The 24750-nt window shown below is 36.1% G+C and overlaps 1 protein-coding gene across 3 annotated transcripts in view; it reads right to left on the minus strand.

Annotated features, from left to right (window-relative positions):
- Nucleotides 1–24750, minus strand: part of TM2D1 (TM2 domain containing 1) — an 85109-nt gene that overhangs the window by 43340 nt on the left and 17019 nt on the right. For all 3 annotated transcript variants that reach the window (XM_045477621.1, XM_045477619.1, XM_045477620.1), the window contains exons 4-5: nucleotides 20664–20755; nucleotides 10033–10106 (exon numbers count right to left, since the gene is read on the minus strand). In XM_045477621.1, the coding sequence (XP_045333577.1) occupies nucleotides 10033–10106; nucleotides 20664–20755 (166 nt within the window). The remainder of the gene's footprint in view (nucleotides 1–10032; nucleotides 10107–20663; nucleotides 20756–24750) is intronic.

Raw genomic sequence — 24750 nt, forward strand, 5'->3', positions numbered from 1 at the left:
GTCGGACGCTTAACCGACTGCGCCACCCAGGCACCCCTATGAATGTTATTTAAGAGTTTAATTAAACCTTTTCAGTGGCCCAGGTCCCAGAGGAAACTACTTTGAGCATTAAGCTAAGAAAGAGAATGGTGACTAGGAGTTACAACGTGGTTTGAGACTGTGTGAGGGGAACAAAGAAAAAGGAAAGCCCAGCCTGTAGAAATAAATCACATGGCCAAAAACAGCCTGATTTGGAATATGTGCATAGAATGGAACCAGGCCTTTTATCCCATTCTTTTTCTTCCTTTGCCATCTCCCCTAACAATATTTATCCCCGTTGAAAAAAAATATTCAAAGCTGGAAATAAGGAAAATATATGATTAAATGACCTATTGATAACATGCATCTAATAAGCCTACCTGAGGCTCCCTTACTTCTTTTAGGACCCAGATGTTTTACAATCTTGTAAAGTTAGCAGTTAACATGTAGACAAATAATAATGTTTTCAGTTTTGTTTCCTCTGTTCTATAGAGAAGATAGCCCCCAAAGATACCATTTATTACCTGCTAATACATGATCCAACTTTGCAACTAACTTAGTCATCTTATCACAGCATTTCTCTCCACTCAAACTATGTTAATTCAGCTCCTCCACATCTAGTTCTAGCGAGGTAATTCCGGTCCTCCTTCCAGAGACTGGTTCAGCCTGGGCGTGGAATCTAATTCTAGCCAACCACCTATGACGCAAGTTCATTGTTGGCATAGGCACCCTTAGAAGACATGTGTGAGAGGAAACAATTTTTTGTCTATCTCTGAAAGTCACTGTACAACAAAGTGATGCTAGCCAAAGGAACTGAACATGGAAAAAAAAAAAAAAAAAAGAAGAAGAAGGAAGGAGAGAGGGAGAAATAGGAGGGAAGAAAGGAAAGAGAAAGGGGACAGTCCTTTATTACATCCTTTAGCTCTAAATCTTGGGGTGCCTGGATGGCTCAGCCAGTTGCATGTCTGACTTTGGCTGAGGTCGTGATCTCATGGTTCATGAGTTCGAGCCCCGCATCAGGCTCTCTGCTGTCAGCACAGAGCCCACTTCAGATCCTCTCTCCTCCTCCTCTCTCTCTCAAAAATAAATCTTTAAAAAAAATTAATAAATCTTAAAACTACCTTACCTCTAGATTCTTGGTATATCATATAGTAAACTATATTATTGAAGCAAATTGAAATTGAGGTTCTGTTACTTATAGCCAAAAACACTTGTTTTCAGTGCCTCCTACATGCTACCACCAGATCACCAAAGCACAGCACTTTCTCTGCTAAAACAATTGGAAGAGCTGCCCCAAAGACAACCAAATTAAGTCACTATGGGAAAGCACTAGATGAAAGGAAAATGTAAAGAGAAAGCAGTCAATAACTAGCTGTAGGATGAATCTTCTCTGGATCTCAGTTTTTCATATCCATGTGAAAAGGAACAGAATAAGTTGATCTATACGGTACTTTACAATTTCTACATCTTGTATGACCTTGCAATTTAAATATAAACACATGTATAAGGTGTTGTTAATATACTCTTCTATGAACTATCCCATCAAAGAAGAAATTGTTCATCTGATTTAATTTTTAAGAAAACTATCTGCTGTAAAATTTTTAATTATTCAAATCCATATTCCCTCATCAAAATCAAAACTTAAATCTGTTTTTAAGCATCTTATATACACTTATGTACAATATATGTGCCAATTATAAATTCCTTTATAATGAGTATATTACTGAGTTGTTAATTATAAAATCACAAGTCTAAAAATATCCCATACTGGGAACTTTTTTACTCAGTTAAATAGGCCTATGTCCATTTGTTCATTGACAACACAGTATAAAACCTAAAATTATAATTATGAGTCTGTTTCTCTGCTAAGAAATAGCCTGAAACCAGGGCACCTGGGTGGCTCAGTCAGTTGAGTGTCTGACTTCGGTTCAGGTCATGATCTTGCCATTCATGAGTTTGAGCCCCATGACGGGCCTGCTTTGGATTCTGTGTCTCCCTCTCTCTCTGCCTCTCCCCTGCTGGTGCTCTCTCTCAAAAAATAAACATTAAAAAAAAATTTAAAAAATAGCCTGAAGCCAAATTCTATACCATGATGTATTTCCATTTGATAAGCTGGGGCAGATTTCTGAAATCTATGGGTCCAATTAATGGAGGTTGCTACAAATCTTCATCTTCTAAGAAGGGAAACAGGAGGTCCACTACACTGTGGGAAGCTGTTTTGTACAATGGGCATCAACGTCTCTTGTGTGAGAAGCCTTAAAACCACAAGAAAGCCACGTCAAATACCTCTATATTAGATTCCTGGGGCTACTATAACAAGTTACCACAATCTTTAGTGGATTAAAACAATAGAAATTCACTCTCTCACAGATCTAAGGCCAGAAATCTAAAATCAAGGTATCTCCAACAGCCCCACGCCCTACAGAGACTCTAAGGGGAGAATCCTTTCTAAGCCTCTTCTAGCTTTTGAGAGCAATCAGCACAGCTAGGCATTCTGTGGCTTTTGGCCATATCACTCCAATGTGTCTTTACAATGCCTTCTTTTCTGTGTCTGTCTTTTCCCCTTCTGTCTCCTATAAGGACACTTGTCATTGGATTTAAGGCCTATCTAGATAATACAGGATGATCTCTTCATATCAAGATCCTTAACTTAATCACATCTGCAAAGACTCTGTTTCCAAATAAGGTAATCCTCCCAGGTTCCAGGGACTTAACACGGGTATCTTTTGTCCTACCACACCCTACTTCTATGAAAATGGTGGAGGTTTGAAGGAACTGAGTTCCTATTAGGATCTCTATCTTGTTAACTTGCAGAAATTATTTGTATATTCCACATATCAATTCCTATTGCTAGTATCCTTTTATTTAGTCTATTAAGTGTTAACTTGGTCTATGTCCATGACATTCTTTTTAAAACAGAATGTCTTAATTTTAAGGTAATCATACTCAATAATTTTTTCCCTTATGATTTATGTTTTGAGGATCTTGTTCAAAAAAATTTAACCAATCTAAGGTCATGAAGATATTCTCCTCAATTAGCTTTTTTTTAAAAAAACATTTATTTATTTTTGAGAAAGAAAGAGAGAGTGTGTGTGTGTGAGCGGAGAAGGGGCAGAGAGAAGGAGACACAGAATCCGAAGCAGGATCCAGGCTCTGAGCTGTCAGCACAGAGCCTGATGTGGGGCTCGAACCCACAAACCGTGAGATCATGACCTGAGCCGAAGTCTGGTGCTCAACCGACTGAGCCACCCAGGCGCCCCATCTCCTCAATTAGCTTTAACGTAAAAGTTCCTCTTCTCCTAGGTATACATCCAAAAGAACTGCACAGGGGCTTAAATAGATACTTGCAAACAAATATTCATAGCAAAAATTATTCACAATAGCCCAAACGTGGAAACAACCCAAGTATCCATCAACAGATGAATGGATAAACAAAATGTAGTATATACATACAATGGAACGTTCTTTAGCTATAACAGGGAATGAAGTTCTAATACATGCCATATTATCAATGAACCTTGAGAACATTATTTAAAGTAAACTAAGTCAGACATAAAAGGACAAAAATATGATTCTACCTATATGCAATATCTAGAATAGGCAAATTCATATAGGCAGAAAGTAGATTGGAGGTTACCAGGGGTTGGGAGAGTGAGAAATGGGGAGTTATTGCTTAATGGGTACAGAGTTTCCATTTCAGGTGGTGAAAAATTTTGGAAATAGATTGTGGTGACAGTTGTACAACATTCTGAATGTAGTTAATGCCACCAAACTGTGTAAGTTAAAAAAGGTTAAAATGGCAAATTTTATATTATATATGGATTTATTTTTTACCAGATCAAAAAAGAGCTTACTTCATTTGAACTTTATTAATGTTATAGTTTTGTTTGTAAACTTTTGATTTTGCTAGTGGAAAATGTATTTTGTTTGAGTATATTTAAGTAACATTCGAATAAAAACAAATTAATTCAAGAAAAAAATGTGGTTACCTGTAAGTACTCCAATATCTGAACTTCAGCAATAGCAATCTATGCCCTTGCATATAATGGCTTTGCATTGTCAACAAAGTCATACTGGCTTAGGTAACTCAAATTATTTTACAAATTTAAATGTTATGCAGAAACTAAAAAGGGAAAGGAAAAAACTAAGAACACTTTATACAACTGTATCAATGCACCATTTTTCTATATAATGCACTTAGGAGTTTCTCCATATTAAGAATGCAAGTTCAATACTGGCAAGATCAAATCATCTCCTAAAGACTTACCTGGTGAAAAAGTAAAATGACCCCACTGTCTGCAATTACAGGATCATGATGCAATATGTATCCACCTAGTTCTCCCCAAAAAAATACATGTATATTCTTTTAAAAGTCAAATTACAGGGGCGCCTGGGTGGCGCAGTCGGTTAAGCGTCCGACTTCAGCCAGGTCACGATCTCGCGGTCCGTGAGTTCGAGCCCCGCGTTGGGCTCTGGGCTGATGGCTCAGAGCCTGGAGCCTGTTTCCGATTCTGTGTCTCCCTCTCTCTCTGCCCCTCCCCCGTTCATGCTCTGTCTCTCTCTCTGTCCCAAAAATAAATAAACGTGGGAAAAAAAAAAAATTAAAAAAAAAAAAAAAGTCAAATTACATTTCTGTGTCCATAGCTGACTTCTGCGTGTGGTTAATTTTAATATGAGGCTATTAAAACTATCTGATTAGTCACATTTAAGCACCAGGGCACCTGGGTGGCTCAGTCAGTTATGCTTCTGATTTCGGCTGAGGTCATGTTCTCAAGGTTTGTGGGTTCCAACCCTACATTGGGCTGGGCTCTCTGCTGTCAGCACAGAGCCCACTTGGGATCCTTGGTTCCCCTCTCTCTGCCCCATTTCTGCTCATGCATGCTCTCTCTCAAAAATAAAAAATAAACATTTAAATTTTTTTTAACATTTATTTATTATTGAGAGACAGAGAGACACAGAGCGTGAGCAGGGGAGGAGTAGAGAGAGGGGGAGACACAGAATCTGAAGCAGGCTCCAGGCTCTGAGCTGTTAGCACAGAGCCCGACGTAGGGCTCGAACTCACAAACTATGAGATCATGATCTGAGCTGAAGTCGGTTGCCTAACCAACTGAGCCACCCAGGTGCCCCCAAAATAAACAGTTAAATAATAAATTAAGCACCAAAATTCCTACATAGTGCCAGAAGTTATACACTCAGACCCCTTGACTTCATCTGATTTAAAGACTTGTTAGTATAAATCCTTAATAACCAATATCAATATTATTCCTCAAGAAATGAGTAAGATTCATATATTATATATCTCCTGAGGAAAACACAGTTTTGGGATGATTCTGAAAACCAGTTTAAGATACTCTTTACTTTTTGAACATTCCTTTAATTCACTAAATAAAAATCTGCCCACCTGATAAATGAACTAAGTGAAATCTACCTAGTTAAGGTCACATGACAGAGCAGAGGCTACACAAATTATTAGTCTCCTCAGTTTCCTAGTTTATTTCCCCAATAAATCACACCAGGGTTAAATAAACAATACAGAGAGCTATTTGAAAGAACTGAGATCTATAAAACATCTACTGCTTTTTTATATTGCTGTCCAACATCTAGTGAACTATCAAGGACTTTGATCCACTTTTCCAGCACTGGTAACAGATTTAGGGTGATTACATGATTAGTCCTTTTTTTTGATCAATAGTATGTGTGTCCCAGGGCAAGGATGTAGGCTAGGCATTGGACAAAACAAACTGGCTTACACAGAAGTGAACCTACAACCTAAGCCTTGCTTATGTTCTACACTGAAAAACATAGGTTTTTAAAATTTTTAGTAAAATTCAAAGAATTTAAACAAGATAAAATCAAGATAACTCATTTTTTTTTAAGCCTGCAGTTCTCAAGGAAACATTTTATTTCTGATAAGTGGGATCTTATTATCAGACCACTTTGGGGATAGAGTATAAGTTTCTCTAGCGCAGGACCTCAACTTATTATACCTAACTGGTACTCACTAAACCTGTTTTCACTGATGGCATAAAACCTACTATTTATAGTTTATCGTATCCAATTTTATTTTATTACCTCTCAAGTGACACCAGGAAATTTAGAGCTTTAAGGGCCTAAAGAAAAAAAAAAGCACTTTTAAAAACTATCTTTTTTAGCTTCTCACTTTCCCCATAATTCGTACACAGCCACACTTTTCACAGGGTGTACTGCATTCAGTTCAAATCAGCCAAAACTTCTGATGGCGTACTCTTGGTTTAGCAAACTACCAGTGCTATAGGGAATTTTAAAAACTTTTTTTCTTTTTTAAATGTTTGTTTATTTTGGGGGTGATGGGGGAAGGGGGGGGGGAGAGAGAGAGAGAGAGAGAGAGAGAGAATATCTGAAGCAGGTTCCACACTGTCAGTGCAGAGCCAGACGCAGGGCTTGAACTCATGAACTGCAAGATCATGACCTGGGCTGAAGTCGGACACTTAACAGACTGAGCCAGCCAGGTGCCCCAAAAACTTTTCTTTTTTTCTAAAGAAATTTATGAGTGAAAAGTCAAACCTGGTGTTTGAAAGTTAAAAAAAAATAACACAGAAACAATATATAATGCAGTGCTAAAAAAAACATTATCTATATTAAATGCCAAACTAACAAGATATTTTATAAATTTTTAAAATTAATTAATGTCTTGAAATTATACTGCTTTTGTGAATTTCTACTATTTACATAGTTTACTAGTCCCTTAAGGAGATATACTCTGTAATGCTAATAGGAATAAAAATGAAAGTAATTTCTTCCATGATGCATAGAATTTTTTAAAGTGTCACAAAGCACCACTGATGTACTTTCTTCCAACAACTTTCTACATTCCAACTCATATTTCCATTTTCCCTCTACCCATCCCCGTCTTTCTGATTTGCGGCCATCTTGTCTCCACTTAAGAGAGGAAACATTCTTTTCTTTTTGTTTGGCACAGTCCACATCAGTGGTTTTGGTATTGTTAAAAATGTCCAAATTGTGTAAGTAAGGAAAGAAGTTTAAATGAAATCAAAATATTTTCATACTTATTCTGATAAAAAAATTAAATGCCTAATCTATCCATCATGACATACATATAAAAATGTACAAGCACAAAAGAATGTTTATTTTAAAATCCTCAGAACTGCCTTATAAATAACTATATATATATTGTAATTATATACAACAGCTACTTATAACTGAAAGACTATGCTACACACATATCACTGATTTAGATTTTTGTTGAATGCACAAAAGAGCTGAATTAATTCTATGTATTATTTCATACTATTAATTCACACTGCCATTTCCATACTTTTTAAGAACAGAAAAAGAAGAAACTTCAAAAGTTTATTACATAAACTCATTAAAGTATTTTCAGTAAATACAGTGACATGTAAAGCTTACTTTAGCAATATATACATTATACTTTATATTATTTTGGTTCAAAGTTGAAATAACTAGACCTATATTTTTAAAGAGGATTTTCCTAGATTTTTGTTATAAACACTGTGAAGCAAGTATGTTTTTATAGGTCTTGAGTTCATGCACAATATGTTTCTGGGATCACAGCCCAATAGAAAAACATTGCTATTCACTGGGGAACAATATTTAATGGCAAAAAGAAAAAAAAAAAAAAAAAAAACCAGGATGGAGAGACTGAGAAAAAACAATAAACAAAAAGATGATGGACAAATGTAAAAGGTCTATGAGAAATTGGAAAAAATATATTTGGGACAAAAACATTAACATAGTTTATAATATTTATACTAAAAACATTTGATTTGCTGAAAAAATAATCCTTAAAAACTAAAGCAGTCAACATCACATGTTAAGTATATTAAATGTCATGTAGAATAAGGCTATATCTCCTATTTTGGCTACATTTGAAAACTTATATTTTCTCCAATCTGAAAGCGGCCTAAAACTAAAGTGGCAATACCTATTAACATGCCTTACTTAGAGAAATTTATTGCAGAAATTCAAACACTCTAATTCTGCCTCAATATTTCTTAATGCGATAGTTTTAATTCAAGATCTTTAAGAAACAAACTATTTGTTCTCAAAGGTTCAGGCATTCATGTACCAGAAAGCAGTAGCTGAATCAAAAAACTCCATAATCTGATATAAATAAAGCTATAAAGCAATGACGTCACCAAAGAAAGAACCTAGTGTGAAAATATTACCTAATGGGTTTCAAAGATATTGAATTATGGATATCTTAAAGAATCCCAATAATACATTAAGTTCCTTGGATCCTCATTTGAAGTGAGAAATCCATTTCCAAGCATATGTGCACAAGTACCTTAGCCTCTTCATGCCTGCTTGCCTGTCCCACAGTCAGAGAAGGCAGGATATTTGGTTAGGCATATGTTTATGAATAAAGACAGGAAAATTCCAACTTTGAAACCAAATATTTTCCTTGTTTAATTCTGGTATCTTATTGGTCCATATGCTGCCTCCTCCTCACAGTATGGTACCCTCCTCACAGTATGCTACCAAAATCTCCTGGATTTTGACTTTCTTTTAAAACATAAGGATTAACATGAAGCAGACAGAATTGAGGAGTGGAAATATTGTATGAGAAAGAAGACCAAAACTGATGATGCTCTACATACATAATGACACACTTGCTGAAGACATTAGGTGCTCCATAAATGCGTACTGAAATGCTGTTTTGTGACATTTGTTGTGATAAATTTATCTCCTTCTCTAATTTAAGAATCCTCATGAGTTAACCACCACCAGTTCAGTGTAATTTAATGTAAAACATCTGGTGGCCCTTTTAAATGCTACAGGATAGCATTTCACAAACTTGCCTGCCTCCACACCAGTGCAGCAGGAGAAAATGAGGTTAACACAGAGAAGCAGAGATGAGTGTCAGGGGAGTCCCCAAATACATCATTTGATCCTATGGATTTAGTCTTGCCCAAGACCAACCCATTCCTAGATTTTCTTTTTTCTTTCTTTCTTTCTTTCTTTCTTTCTTTCTTTCTTTCTTTCTTTCTTTCTTTCTTTCTTTCTTTCTTTCTCTCTCTCTCTCTCTCTCTCTCTCTCTCTTTCTTTCTTTCTTTCTTTTCATTCCTAGATTTTCTACAGACCTCCTGGACATTGCTTTTTTCTTTCTGGTTTAAGCTAGCTGGATTTCAATTTCTGTAATTTACAACCAAGAGAATACTAATATACAGTGCCTGTCCATTAAAAAAAAAACAAACCACAAACATTGTTTCTGCCTATATATGTTCATATGCAAATATCAGATCCCCATCAATATTCTATTATAATAATTGACAATGTGGCTGTGACCATCCAGGAAAATAAATAATAAATCCAAGAAATAATCTTAATCCCTATTAGAGATTCATAATACAAATTATAAAGGCTCTTAGAAGTTATCTGGTAAAGAAATCTCAGTTGAATTCACATTTACAAATCATATTTGAGCACTGAATCCTTTCTTTATGAAGTTCTTACGTCTTTTAGAACTACGAACTGATAGAACACAGGTTGGGAAATGCTACTTGGAAACATAGCTATGATCCCTGAGATCTAGTATCTAAAGAAAAACTGAAAAAGTATTCCTAACTGCTTTCTAATATACTCATTCTTAGTTTTTGTTTTTTGTTTTTTTGAAACAAGAAAGGAATTTATTTCAGTGAGGCTAACATTGGTAAGACGATGGACTAGGTTCTCAAAATGCTGGAAATATTTGTAGATTTCTATCACAAAAATGTGGGTCAAAGGTGGGTGGTTACATGAAGGTGGGGCAGCAAAGGTCAGGTTGATCACTGTCTGGGGATCAATCCTGTGGGGTCTTGCTGGTTCAGGGCAGTTCTTATTGCTCGAGGGGGAAGTTTCAGTTCTCATCAGGGGATACTTTGCCCCACAGGGTGTTTTTGCCTGAGTTAAGAGATAAAGTGTGCTTTCTAATATATCTAAAATATACCAGGAAAAGATCACAGATCACAGTTTGAATGTAAAAGTAGTTCATCTTCTAGATTGAAACTAACTTACCTGCATTGAAATAAGAATGAAATCAATTAGGCTCCCAATTCCACAAAATCCAACAGTGCAAAACTTTAACAAACCTAGAAAAGAAGATAAATTCATTTAAAACTCGGAAAGTCTTATAACTATTAATTTTTGTTTTCCAACAAACCGTTAGGTATACTGTACCACAAACTCTTTATATCAAGAATATAAAATTAACACTTTAAAAAATCAAATCTTCACCTGCAAATATGAGAAAAGTTTAAAGGACTGTCTATATAAAAAAGACACAAAAAATGATTAGTTCACCTAAATAAATATTATAAAGTTAAATAAGAATTCAGTGTATGGATGCCTGCCTGAGTGGCTCAGTTGGTTAAGTGACTTTGGCTCAGGTCATGGTCTCATGGTTTGTGAGTTCGAGCCCTGCATCAGGCTCTGCACTGACAGTGCAGGGCCTACTTGGGATTCTCTCTCTCTCCCTCTCTCTCTGCCCCTACCTCACTCGCACTTTTTCTCTCTTCCTTCCTCTCAAAATAAATAAATAAGCTCAAAAAAAAAAAAAAAAAAAAAACCCACCTCAGTGTAATCTCACAAAATTTCTTAAGAGAAAAGGTCTAAAGAAATAAATCTTTAAATCTCAGTACACCAGAATTATAGAACATCTTTTAGTCCTAAAACCCTTATTTATTTATTTAGACTTAATACATATGTGATCCAAGTTTTAATACACATTTACAATAGAAAGTTCAAATAAATAAAGATTATCAAGGCACAGAAAAAATAACCAGGAAAAAACATTAATCTTATAGTTAAATTGCAAAATTTTATTAGCAACACAATTATCTTTATCCTATACTTAATTATCTTATAATTATCCTATACTTTTTTTCTAAGCATCTCATGATTATTAATACTATACTCAAAATCAATAATTCTGTGTACTATATACACTTCTGCCTTCAGTCCCAACCTTAGAACTAAGGTACTAAAACAGATAATAACAGAGCATAGAATCTAGGACATACACAACGATATTACACAAAACATGATGATGAAATAGAGGAGGCAGATTGGGGGTGGGGGTGGGATGAGTAATCTCTCTTCTATATTTAAACTTAAATTGCTTTCCAGACATTGCATTTGAGATATAAAAATGGTAGGAAACAAGACTTTTCGTGAAAGGGTAGTTCTAAGTATCAACTACAAATAGATGCCAGCTAAAATCACAAGAGTGGATGAGATCACCTCCTGCACACAATTTGGAAATACACAAATAAGACTGAAATATGTAGGTACATTACATGATTATTTCTCCCTTTTTAGTATTAGACAATTGGACATACAGCAGAATAATGTTTAAGTACTAAAATAACACATGTTGGAAATAATTTTAAAACTACTAAAATATATAGATTATATAAAATTATGCTTTTAGTTTTCTTCAAAACAGTTGTTATGTTCCGTCTTTGTCTCATGGAAGTCCCATCAAAGGACGGTCTTTTATCTGTTTTATTTACTCTTGTGTCCTTAGTACCTACAGCATTACATCATATCACAGGGAGGATGTTCAATATTTGTTACATGAATGGATAAATGGTCTCAGCTTTTCTGTTTCCTAAAGGCCTCTAACTTTTTAGCCATTATCTTATATAACAACTCCTTAAATTATTTTACTCATTAGTTATGTTTTATTATAGTTGCCCAGGGAACTTGATCCACTGACTTGGTATATTTTATCCATTCACTCATTCATTAAATTTCTGAAATGCGTCCCTCTTCATGTAGCATTTTAGTGTAAATTTGGAAATACCATAGAGGTTCCTTTCTTTTAATTTTCTTATAAAAAGATTAATGTCAAGAATGGTCCGAGAAAAGTTTCTCTTTAATTAATTGCTACTCTATGAAGAAAACATAACCATGTCAGATCCTCTACTCTTGTCATGACTTCTTCCAACAATATTCTGTAGCTCTTGTCATTTCTCAGGCGACTTCTTCAGAGCAGTCTTCCTAACCTGCCTGTCTAAAGCTGCATGCTGCTTCCTGCCACATTTCCCTTATTTATTGCCTTCTTGGTGCCAATTAAAAGTCTGTAACGGCCTCATTTGTTGGTTTTCATTCATTCTCTTTCTTCCACTGCCATGTAAATTCCTAAAGGCAGAGTCCTTATCGATTCCTTGAACAGTACCTGACAGACAGTAAAAGTCTGATAAATATTTCTTTTATGACTATCAAAAAACTAGAAACAATCTAAATGTTTAACAGGGAGGAACTGCCTCAGAAAGTCAAGGTACACCTAGTAATAGGAGAGAGTATTATGCAGCTGTTTAAAACAATGATGTAAAATATATTTATTGGCAAAGTGATGGGACAACACTCAAAAGAGAGAATGATAATGAGTTCATGAAAATCTTGATATTCTGCTGCTGAATCCCTACTTAAGGGTTCTTCAGAAGAATGAACATGAGAGGTTCCTGTTCAGATAAAGTATTAGATAAGGGAATGATATGTGTGTTTGAAACTTTGGTGAGTGTCACCTACTTCTAAAGTAACACACTTAAAGAAACTATAGAACATGGCAATGCAAGCTGGTGCAGCCACTCTGGAAAACAGTATGGAGGTTCCTCAAAAAACTAAAAATAGAACTACCCTACGACCCTGCAATTGCACTACTAGGCATTTATCCAAGGGATACAGGTGTGCTGTTTTGAAGAGACACATGCACCCCACTGTTTATAGCAGCACTATCAACATTGTGTATGGAAATATGTGTGTGTGTAAGCCACACGACATTGTGTGCAAGCCAAAGTATGCAAAGAGCCCAAATGTCCATCGATGGATGAATGGATAAAGAAGATGTGGTATATATATATATACAATGGAGTATTACACAGCAATCAAAAAGAATGAAATCTTACCATTTACAACTACGTGGATGGAAATGGAGGGTATTATGCTAAGTGAAATTAGTCAGAGAAAGACAAAAATCATATGACTTCACACATATGAGGACTTTAAGAGACAAAACAGATGAACATAAGGGAAGGGGAACGAAAATAATATAAAAACAGGGAGGGGGACAAAACAGAAGAGACTCATAAATATGGAGAACAAACTGAGGGTTGCTGGAGGGGTTGTGGGAGGGGGAATGGGCTAAATGGGTGAGGGGCACTAAGGAATCTACTCCTGAAATCATTGTTGCACTCTATGCTAACTAATTTGGATGTAAATTAAAAAAAATTTCTTTTAATTAAAAAAATAAAAGGATATATGCAAAAAAAATAAAGAAACTATAGAACAGATCCAATATGATACTTAAGTATTTAAAATATCTGCAAACTAACCTACAGCAACAGAAAGCAGATGAATGTTTGCTTGGTAAAGAGCAGGACAAGAGGGGCCAGAGATTACAAATGGGCATGAGGATGCCCTGGGTAGTGACATATATGGTCATTATCTTGATTATGGGGGATTGTTTCAAAGGTGTACACATATGTCTAACTTATCAAACTGTACATTTAAGATATGTGCATTTTTAATGTTAATTTATTTGAGAGAGAGAGAGTGGGAAGAGGGGCAGAGAGCAAGAGAGACAGAGAGACAAAGAGAGAGAGAGAGAGAGAGAGAGAGAGAGAGAGAGAGAGAATCCCAAGCAGGCTCCATGCTGTCAGTGCAGAGCCTAACATGGGGCTCATTCTTACCTACTGTGAAATCGCGACCTGAGCGAAACCAAGAGTTGGATGCTTAACCAGACGCTTAACTGACTGAGCCAACCAAGGTATGTGCATTTTAATGTATGTCATGTATACCTCAATAAAGCTGCTTTAAAAATTAAGGAACTAAGTTAACTATTAAAAAAAATTTTTTTGAAAGTTTAAAATCATCACAAGGGCACCTGGGTGGCTCAGTCAGTTAAGCATCCAACTTTAGCTCAGGTCATTATCTCGCGGTTTGTGGGTTTGAGCCCCGTGTCGGGCTCTGTGCTGACAGCTCAGAACCTGGAGCCTGCTTCAGATTCTGTGTCTCCCTCTCTCTGCCACTCCCCCACTCGTGCTCTGTCTCTCTCTCTCTTTCAGAAAAAAACATTAAAAAAAATTAAAAATAAAAAGAAAGTTTAAAATCATTACAGTGATTTACATCTTGTTTCACTTCAAATCCAAACCTATAATATTAACTATGGTTCATCTATTTCTGTAAATTTAACACAAGGGTTAAGTTTACTAAAGGAAATTGCTAATACTGCTACTTTAAACTTTAGTTTTCCAAATATAAAAATATTTTATGAAAATAAGATAGGAAGGACACTGAAGGTTAAAAGAGATAATGAGAAAAAGTAAAGACTCAGATTAATACATGACACATGGCAAACATCTGAAATGTTAGCCCAGTCATTACTTCTGTTACCACTACGATTATTATCAATTGAGAAATGTATACAGCATAAATCTACATTTTTTAAAATGTTTATTTATTTTTGACAAAGAGAGAGAGCGCGCGCGCATGGGTGGGGGAGGGGCAGAGACAGAGGGAGACACAGAATCTGAAACAGGCTCCAGGCTCTGAGCTGTCAGCACAGAGCCCGACGTGGGGTTCAAACTCACGGGCAGTGAGATTATGACCTGAGCCGAAGTCGGACACAACCAACTGAGCTACCCAGGTGCCCCTACGTTCTTTATAATAGGATCATCTAACCTAGTCTCATATCTTGTAAATTCCTTCTGCCTATGTTACTACCAAACTACCCAAAGTTCTCTTCCAATGTGCTGTGCACTCATAGTTTTCTCATTCATCTCTGCATTTATATGTGCTGCACTACTCTCTGCCTTGAGTCCTCCTCTGCACACCTTCTATTCCCAATCATCTAGCTCTAAGAGTTGGTTGAAACCTCTAGAAAGTCTTCTCTGATGCCGCCAGGATGAATTTAATACTATTCCTAGATGCTCCCAGCCCTGCCCTGAACTTTCAGCATAGCACATAGCCCATGGTATGACTTATTATATATTCTTATTTATCTGTCTTCTCCTATCCTTTCGTGAGCAACTGGAAATCAGTGCTGTGTCATTCCCATGCCTAGTCAATGTGATTACTGAAGGAACAAACTATATCAATAGTAAATTATCTTATTTGCAACCAAACGCTGATCAGAACACAAAGTAGCATATATTCTAAACAGCAGTTATCAAAATCAATACAAACTGTTACTCTTGTAGATTTCATTATTTTGAGCATAATACCAGTTTTTTAAGTATCTGTGAACTACCAAAACTTGATTGCCTTTTTTCCCCCAAATAAAAAAAGTGTTAGGTCTCTTTGTGCAGACCTTATTTACTAATTTCTTATTGTGAAAAGGAGTATCAATTTTAGATTTTAAAAACTATTTTAAAATTCCAAATAAAAGTGTTTCTCATCAAGAAGGATCCATTTTTATCCTGAACCATTACCATTATATTCTTTCAAAAAGATTATGCTGACAAATTATATTCATAAAACTCATGTTGAGTGTATTTTATTTATACTTTAGTAACCCAAATATTATATTTTAAAAACACGAATGCAATAAAAGGATTTGGGTATAAAATAAAAAGAACAGAAATTAATTTTGAGTATTTAAGAACATTTTTGGTATTTTTTCTTTTACTACGGGTTGAGTCTTGCAAACACTGCTCTCTGCATAACTGTTTTACAGAATGCAGATTATTTCGTATTGAAGTTGCTATTTGCCAAACCACAGGTGTTCTATAATGATTTGGTAATTAGCTATCATTATTCTTTTTGTGTCTGTACCTATAAAAGAGAGTTTTCAAATCTTAGAACAATCTAACCTACAAATCCCTTTATTTGTCCTATGATCTGTGGATATTATATACTAGTCCAGACTGGTAACTTCAAATTAAAAAAAAAAAAAAAAAAAAAAGGAATAATTAAGCAAAGATTTTTAAGATTTGGGCTTAAAGACACTTTGTTATTCTCATAATAAGAAAACATTTACATTTTAAAAGGAATACCACTGTGAAAAGAGTATCTCTCCTGTTAACTGCTTCAAAAGAGCTATTATCTTTGAGAATCCATAACAGTTTAATGCTACAGATGGGCAAAACAAAATATGCTAGTTATTCCATATAAAAAATGACAGATGTTACAGTTAAGAATACAAAGACAGATGGGGCACCTGGGTGGCTCAGTCGGTTAGGCATCCGACTTTGGCACAGGTCATGTTTTCGCGGTCCGTGCGTTCGAGCCCTGCATCAGGCTCTGTGCTGATAGCCTGGAGCCTGCTCTGAATTCTGTCTCCCTCTCTCTGTCCCTCCCCTGCTCACACCCTCTCTCTCTCAAAAGAAATAAACATTAAAAACAATTAAGAATACAAAGACAGAATGCTATTAGAAAAATAAGATTTCAGGGTGCCTGGGTGGCTCAGTCGGTTGAGCATCTGACTTTTGATTTTGGCTCAGGTTATGATCCCAAGATTGTGGGATCAAGCCCGGCCCAGCATTGAGCTTGGAGTTGAGTGTGGAGCCTGCTTAAGATTTTCTCTCTCTCTCTTCCTCTGCCTCTCTCTGCTCCTGCTCTCTCTCTCTCTAAAATAAAAAATAAATAAATAAATAAATAAATAAATAAATAAAAATAAAAACTAAGGTTTCATTATAAAAAAAAAGTTTCCAGCTAATGTAGCACTGGTATACTGAGGAATAAATCAATTAAAGATAATAAAGCTATACATAAAGTTAGTCATGAGCTAAAAAGGAATTTGAAATATCTGAAAATTTTCCTTAAATGAATTTTTAGATCTTATGAAATTTTACTCAAGCTCACCCCCACAACAAATTTCCCTTGTCTATTCTTGAAGTAAAATTTATATAATGAAGTATCACATTTAACACTAAATTACTTAGTAAAAGCAGATTTCATATTGCATGATTTACATTATTTATTCTGTCTTATAAAATTCCAATGATTGGGGCACCTGGGTGGCTCAGTCGGTTGAGCGTCCGACTTCAGCTCAGGTCATAATCTCACAGCTTGTGAGTTCGAGCCCCGCGTCGGGCTCTGTGCTGACAACTCAGAGCCTGGAGCCTTTTCAGATTCTGTGTCTTTCTCTCTCTCTCTCTGCCCCTCCCCTACTCACACTCTGTCTCTCTCAGTCTCTCAAAAATAAACAAACATTAAATTAAAAAAATAAAATAAAATAAAATGAAATAAAATAAAATAAAATTCCAATGATCATAAATGGTATTGAGGAAGTATTTTAAAAAGCTACCACTGCTTTTTATAACCATGAAAATTAAATAAGATTATAAGAAAAATATAATTTTAGACTTTATCTATAACTATTTTCATGTCAGTCAACATACTATACAGTTAAGAATTTTTTTTAATGGTAGTCATTTTATTCAAAAATACCAAAAATCTTTAACCATGGATTCTTAGTAAAAATTAAAATTTAATTTAAAAACATTTAATATTTTAAAATTCAAAAACATTATTACTTTACATATTAGATTAGATTAGTTGATAAAACATATCAAAATCCTTAACATTAAGACAGCTTAAATGCAAGTAAGATACAATAAAAATGTTTGAATGCTTACAGAGATAAGAGGATTTTCAGTTAAAGATCATGAATTTGACATGCCCACTTAGCTCCTCTCCAAGATCCCACTAAAAGATGGCAAGGAATTTTTAAAGTCCAAAAACCCAATAGAATAAAGAAAATAAAAGATAAGACAATAACAACAAAAACTCAGAAGCTGAAAAGCAGACGAATAAGAAGTGACAGACAACAATCTTGAGAAAGTTCTATCTTAAGCCAACAGTCAAAATATTTGTTGAACTAATGAACACACAAAAATTGTTGTGATAATAAAGTAAGTTATTTAAAGATTAAAAAAAAACCTTTTACGCTGAAGCATAACATCGAATGTTAAAAATTACACTCGCAGGGTGCCTGGGTGGCTCAGTCGGTTGAACATCTGGCTCTTGATTTCAGCTCAGGTCATGATCCCAGGGTTGTGGGACGGAGCCCTGCATCAGGCTCTGTGCTGACAGTGTGAAGTTGGCTTAGAATTCTCTCTCCCTTTCTCTCTGCCCCTCCTCTGCTCACTCTCTCTCACTCTCTCTCTCTCTCAAAAACAAATAAATTAAAAAAAAATTACACCTGCAAGTTTATGGAATCTCAGCCTCCAATGGAAAGGTTCTCTTTGACTGACCTAATAATAGATTGGAAGAGCAGTGGACAGAGAAAGGCAGCTCCTGGCAGGAAACTAATATTCACTATACAGAGCTTTATACGGAGGTTTACCTAGAATTTTCCTTTGCAGGAAGAAAAATTCACAATATACATACCAACATATTATTATGTGCTGCAGTAAGAAAAAAACATTAACTTACACATATGACATGACAGCTCATCCAACACACATCACAAAAAACCAAAAAGTCACTCGTTAGGCCAAATATTTAAAATTTAAAATAGACTTCGAAATCATCACAGAATAAACTGTTGTAAAGAACAGCGTTTCTCCTTCCCTTCTAACTTTTTAAAAACTTTCTGAAAGTTAGAAATCTTTACAAAATATATATATATAATTTTGTCTTTTTAAAAAAGTTTTTTTTGAAAGTTTATTTATTTTGAGAGAGAGCGAGTGGGGGAGGACCAGAGAGAGAGGGAAAGAGAGAATCCCAAGCATGCTCTGTGCTGTCAGCACAGAGTCCAATGCAGGGCTTGAACTCACCGTGAGATCATGACCTGAGCCGAAACCAAGAGATGCTTAATTGACTGAACCACCCAGGTAGTCCTATACAATTTCATCTTCTTAAAGACAACATAGAAGACAGGCACATGGGTGGCTCAGTTGGTTAAGCGTCCGACTCTTGGTTTCAGCTCAGGTCATGATCTCACAGTTGGTGAGATCGAGCCCTGTGTTGCCCCACATTGGGCTCTGTGTTGACAACATGGAGCCTGCTTGGGATTCTCTCTCTCCCTCTCCACTGCTCATGCTTGCACATGTACTCTCTCTCTCTCAAAAATAAATAAATAAAAATTTTAAACTTTTTTTTTTTTTTTTTTTTAAAGAAAACATAGAAGGAAATACAAGGAGGGGGCACCCGGGTGTCTCAGTCAGCTAAGCACCTAACTTTGGCTGAGGTCATGATCTCCCAGTTCATGAGTTCGAGCCCTGCATGAGGCTCTTTGCTGTCAGCATACTGCCTGCTTCAGATCCTCTGTCCCCTTCTCTCTCTGCCCCTCTCTAGCTCGTCCTCTCTCTCTCTCAAAATAAATAAACTTAAAAAAAAAAGCAAAGAAAATACAAGGATAAAGGCAGAAGGCTTCAGGTGTATTCTTACCATCACCATATCATTTTACTTTCTCATTATGAATCTAGTTTCTCTGTCCAACTATCCATCCTTCCTTTTGTCCATCCATCTGTCCATCCATCATCTAAAAAGAAAGTTAGGCTAAAGGGTTGTTATTTTAACAACTCTGAGGCCTTCTATGAAGATTATATGATTTTATATGGTCTTAGCCAATGAGAACTGTGATCTTCATCATTATTTCCAGAGCACGCACTTACTTAACAGGTAGTGAATGTTGAATACATGTCTATTAACTGGACAAATTTGTCCAGTTCCAAGTAAGGCTATCAGAAACATACTTCCCACTAACACCACAGTAAAGATTCCTCTTTGATCTCTGGTGGGTAGCAACATGGAAAGAATAAGATTAGCCTTGCTAGCTGGAAAGTAGAGCATTCAGACACTTTAAATTTTTCTCAGTTCAGGGCTAATAAAGAATCAGAGTACTACAGTAAATAAAGTATGATCTCTTGGGCCAGAAAATTTAGGTTCAAATTCAGGTCACTAGCTGAGCGTCCTTGGGTAAATCTCTTAATCTCATGACAATTTCCCTATCCATAAAACAAGGATGATAACAACAAATGTGTCACAGAATAAAGCAAGGCCTCTAGAGTAAGTAAATCCCTTAACCTCTCTGGTGACAATTTCCCTACCTGGTAAAGAAGATTTAAAGAGGTTGATAAAGTCTGAGAGCTGTAAGGTTTAAATAAGGGTAGGTATATAAAAGTATTGTTCAAACAAAAGCTATCATCAAATGTATACAGTTTGCATAAGCATTAGTAACTAGGGTAAATGCGAAGATTACAGCTATAAGGAACATATAAGGGGGATGCTAAGGGTACTAAAAGTCAGGTTCTACACCAGCTCATGCCGGTAGCTGGAGTTGCAATCCCAATGTCTCCTGAAAAGAAGTCGTTTCTATTCTCAAGGGAACACTGACAGAGGTTCAGGTAGAAGGCAAATATTTTTAGAGGGATAGAAGGGATATGCATTTATTCATAAAAGATTTATTAAATGTCTACCATGTTGCTCAGCACTAGCAATGACAGGAAGTACCTATACTATTTTGTGTGTTTTCAAAAAGATGAAAATACAGGAGAGGTCAATATTTCTTACCCAAGCTGAATTGTAGAGCTAGCTCTATATTCACAGAACATTAACTATTCAACTCCAGTTAGTTGGAACTTGTAACTATTAATAGTATGCAGAGATTTAATCTATAAGAATACATACATTTACCTACCGTACAGGTTTCACAAGGATTTTTTTTTTTTTTTTTTTTTTTGATGAAACATACTCACCCAAGGCAGGGTATCCAAGGTAAAACCGATCGGCTCCCAACCATCCAAGAAAAAGAGATAGTGCAACTGCCACTTTGTATGAATAGCCATTTCTGTACAAAATTAGAACCTGAGTGTTATATACATCCATTCTCAACATGTAGACATTTCAGGAAGTAAAACTATTAATTAATACTTATTTGTTAATTTGTTCATCCATTCATTCATTTACTTAATGCCTTTTGGGTGGTTACTGCATGCCAGGCATTATGCTGGGCTATTGGGATATATTAATAAACAAAAGAAACAAAGATCCTTGCCCCTAGAGAGCTTTCAATCTACAGGCAGCAAGCAGTAAAAATAAATGTATTTTAAAAGTAAACCGTATATTATGTTAGAAAGTCATAAATGCTATGGAAAAAAGAAGTGGAGCAGGGCATTTAGGGAATTCAGAATGCCAGGGATACAGACAAGGGTGATATAAGATATAAACAGGGTAATAAGAGTAGGCGTCATTGAGAAGGGGTCATATGCACAAAGACCTGAGGGAAGTCAGTGAGTTAGTGAGCCACACCACACCTGGAAGGGAAGAGAGCCCCAGGCAAAAGTAACCACTGTGGTAAGGACAGCATACCTGACATGTTTGAAGACTATAAAGGAGGCCAGTATAGTAGGAACAGAATTAGAGAACAGAAGAGTAGGAGCTGAGGTCAGAGGGATAACAAGGGGCAAAAATGGCAAATCATGTATGGCCCTGAATACCATTGTAAAGACTTTGGTTTTTACTTTGAAAGATATGGGAAGCTACTATAGCATGTTAAGTAAACATGTGGTATGATCTGATTTTGATTTTACAATAATTACTCTAGCTGCTGTGCTGAAAACTGACTGTAGGGGAGTACTTGTGAGTTACTGTCACAATAACATTGTATAACAAACCACACTAAATCTCTGTGGCTTACAACAAGGAATTGTTCTCATACTTGTAGACTGCAGCTGGCTGTGGTTCAGCTGATGTAGAGTGAGTTCAGCCAGGAGATGTTGCTTCAGGCTAAAGTTTGGCTCAGTTTAAATCCAGGCTAGTTCAAATCAGTTCAAATTAGTTCCTCTTAAGTTTTTCTAGGGCCCAGGCTGAAGGTATAGCATCTACCTGGGGCAAGTTCTCTTCAGAGCATGTCACCAAGGTTCAAGACAAAAGCGAAAACTCACAAGCACATTTAAGCCTCTGCTTGTTTCATACTGGCTAGCATTACACCGGCCAAATACAATCACAGGGTCAAGCCCCAAATCAATAGAGTGGAAAGTATACATTGCCCAGTTAATAGTGATTGAGAGGGATGAAATTGCTGAACAAATTCCAACTACCACAGAGACAAAGGGCTCTGAAAGCTCTTGCTGTAATCCAGATCAAAATTAATAGTGGCTTGACCTGAAGTAATAGCAAAAGAAACACTGATAAGTGATCAGATTTTGGATATATTCTGAAGTACAATATCCGGATTTCCTGATGTATTCAATTTGGGTTATGAAAGAAGAAAGGAGTAAGAATAAAGCTAAAGATTTTGTCCTAAGTAACTAGAGGGATAAAACAAGCATTAACTGAGTTGAGTAAGGCTGAGGGTAGACTACACCTTGGAAGGATGTTCAGGATTTCATTGTTGGGCATGTGAGTTTGAGATGTTTCTCAGACATCCAAGTTGAGTTGTCCAAAAGACAGATTTACAAGTCTAGAGTTAGAAAAAGAAGTCTGAGCTGGAGATATAAATTAGGGAGTTACAAGCATATACCAAGTATTTAAAACCAGGATATTGCCATGTAAGAAAAGATAGACAAAAAAAAAAAAAAAAAGATTCACAGAATGGGCCCTGATATACTCCAATATTAAGAGACCAAGAAGAGAAAAAGCTGGAAAGGAGACTGAGAAAGAGCTAACATTGAGGAAGAAGTTAAACTAGAAGAGTGTGATATCTTGGAAGTCAAGCGAAGACAGCACTGTGTATCAAGGAGAACAGAGTGATAATTGTGCCAAATGTGACTGATGGATCACATAAGTAACGGCTGAGAATTTACCACCAAATTTAGTCAAGAGAAGTTCAGCAAGGACAATTCTGGTGATGTGATCTCAGCAAGGACAATTTTGGTGATGTGGTAGAGGAAAAAGACCAAACAAAGCAGGCTTAAGAAAGCCTGGAACGAAAAAAATTGAAGTACAGGAGTATTAGACAACTATTTGAAGGAGATTTGCTGCAAAAAAGAACTAAACAGAGAAGTAGCTGGAGTTATTACTTTAATATCAAATCTGATTATGTCCATCTCCTGCTTAGAATCCTATATTTTTTGCATTTCACTCACAATTAGGACATTTTGGGGAAGATGGGGGATGATAGATGGCCCAAAGATCCTGTTCTTATAAGGATGTCAGATTTTATGCTGAGGGCAGTGGTTGTCCTATCTACATTGGAATGGGGCACCAGACCAGAAGTAGAGAAATAAATTAGTCGGCTTTTAAGAAACTCAAGCCATAACCTACTAGGCAGTAGCACTAGAAGAGTAATGTAAACAAAATTGGGAAATACTAAGAAGGCAGAAGCAACCGTGCTAAATGTGGGAAATGAGGGAAAAGGAGAGGTCAAGAATGACTCCAAAGTTTCAGCTTAAGAAACGGAGTAGAACATGGGCCATACACTAAGACAAAGGAGGAAATGATCTGAAGGAAAAGATGATAGATTCAGTTTGGGACTTTAATACACATAAAGATGGTGAGAGAAGCCAAAGAGGGGAATGAATGACAAAGAGAATAGGACCAAGGATATAATCTTGGGGATATCAAGATTTACAGAAAAAAGAAGAGGAGTCAAAGGGAATAGAAGAGTGCTTTATACAAAAGTCAAGGAAAGAAAATATTTTAAGAGAAGGGAATGCCAAATGCTGTAGAAAGATTAAGATATGGATTATAAAGATCTATTTGATATAGCAGCAAATTTCAGCATGGCCAAAAGCTTAGACAGAAAAACTGTCTTTACATTAGACAGAAAAACTCATAAAAGGGAAGTATTGTAGGAACATACCTTTCAAAAAGCTTGGCTAGAAAGGGGAATGAAATTGGAAACACAATGATCTATATATTAAACCATCCTAAAGAATAATCTGAAAATGGGTGGCGTAGCAGACATTGTCTAATTATTCTGAAACACTGCTCTTATGGTCACAGATGTATAGCTAAGCTATATATTCTAGCCCACCTTGAACTTAAATGCAGTCATAACTGAGTTTTGCCCAGTGTAATGAGGACACAAGTGATGTGTGCCATTTCTAGATCTGGCCCATAAAATACTCCTATACGGGGTTGCTTTTCCTCTTTCCCCCTTGCTGGCTGAATGGAAAGGACTGTGAGGACTAGAGGAAGCAAAGCCACAAGATGAAAGGAGCAAGGCTCCGGCATGGCTGCATAGAACAACAATCACTCCCCTTACCTCATCCAGACCTCCAAGCCAACACCATTTGGACCATGATGTAAATGGGAAATAACTTTTATTGCGTTAAGCCACTGAAATTCTAAAGACATCTGTTACAGCAGTTAGCCTGCTCCAGCTAAAATAGCTGGCCAGTATAAATAGGTGTGTGGCTTGGTAATCAATCAGACATGGTTGCTAGACTTTAGTTGCTGGAGAATACATTATAGAACGACTGTATCTGCAATATTAAGATAGGAGTTTTAATCAACTATCAATATTATATACAGGAGTAACAGGAGTAGAAGGAAAATATGTAAACTGGAAAAGGAACACTCAATGAGTAAGAATTTGTCAGTGAGCATTCAGTAGCTGACCAGGAGCTGGATCTTTGGTAGGCATGTACTGAATATCCTGATATAGAAAAATGACTTATGAGTTGATCTTAATTTTGTGACTTATCATTAAAATTACCCATCAATTTAACTCCCCTTGTTCTGATTCAATGCTCATTAAGTGAATTCTATTTTGGACCTGCAGATTTTACTATAGGAGGGGAATAAGTTGGCCAGTATACTTGCGAGTATCTGGTTTCCTTGATAATTACATTTCTTCTTATCACTGACATCACTGTTTTGTAAGCATGATTAGTATAG

This window comes from Leopardus geoffroyi, chromosome C1 (assembly GCF_018350155.1).
Source record: "Leopardus geoffroyi isolate Oge1 chromosome C1, O.geoffroyi_Oge1_pat1.0, whole genome shotgun sequence".
Taxonomy (NCBI): Eukaryota; Metazoa; Chordata; class Mammalia; order Carnivora; family Felidae; genus Leopardus; species Leopardus geoffroyi.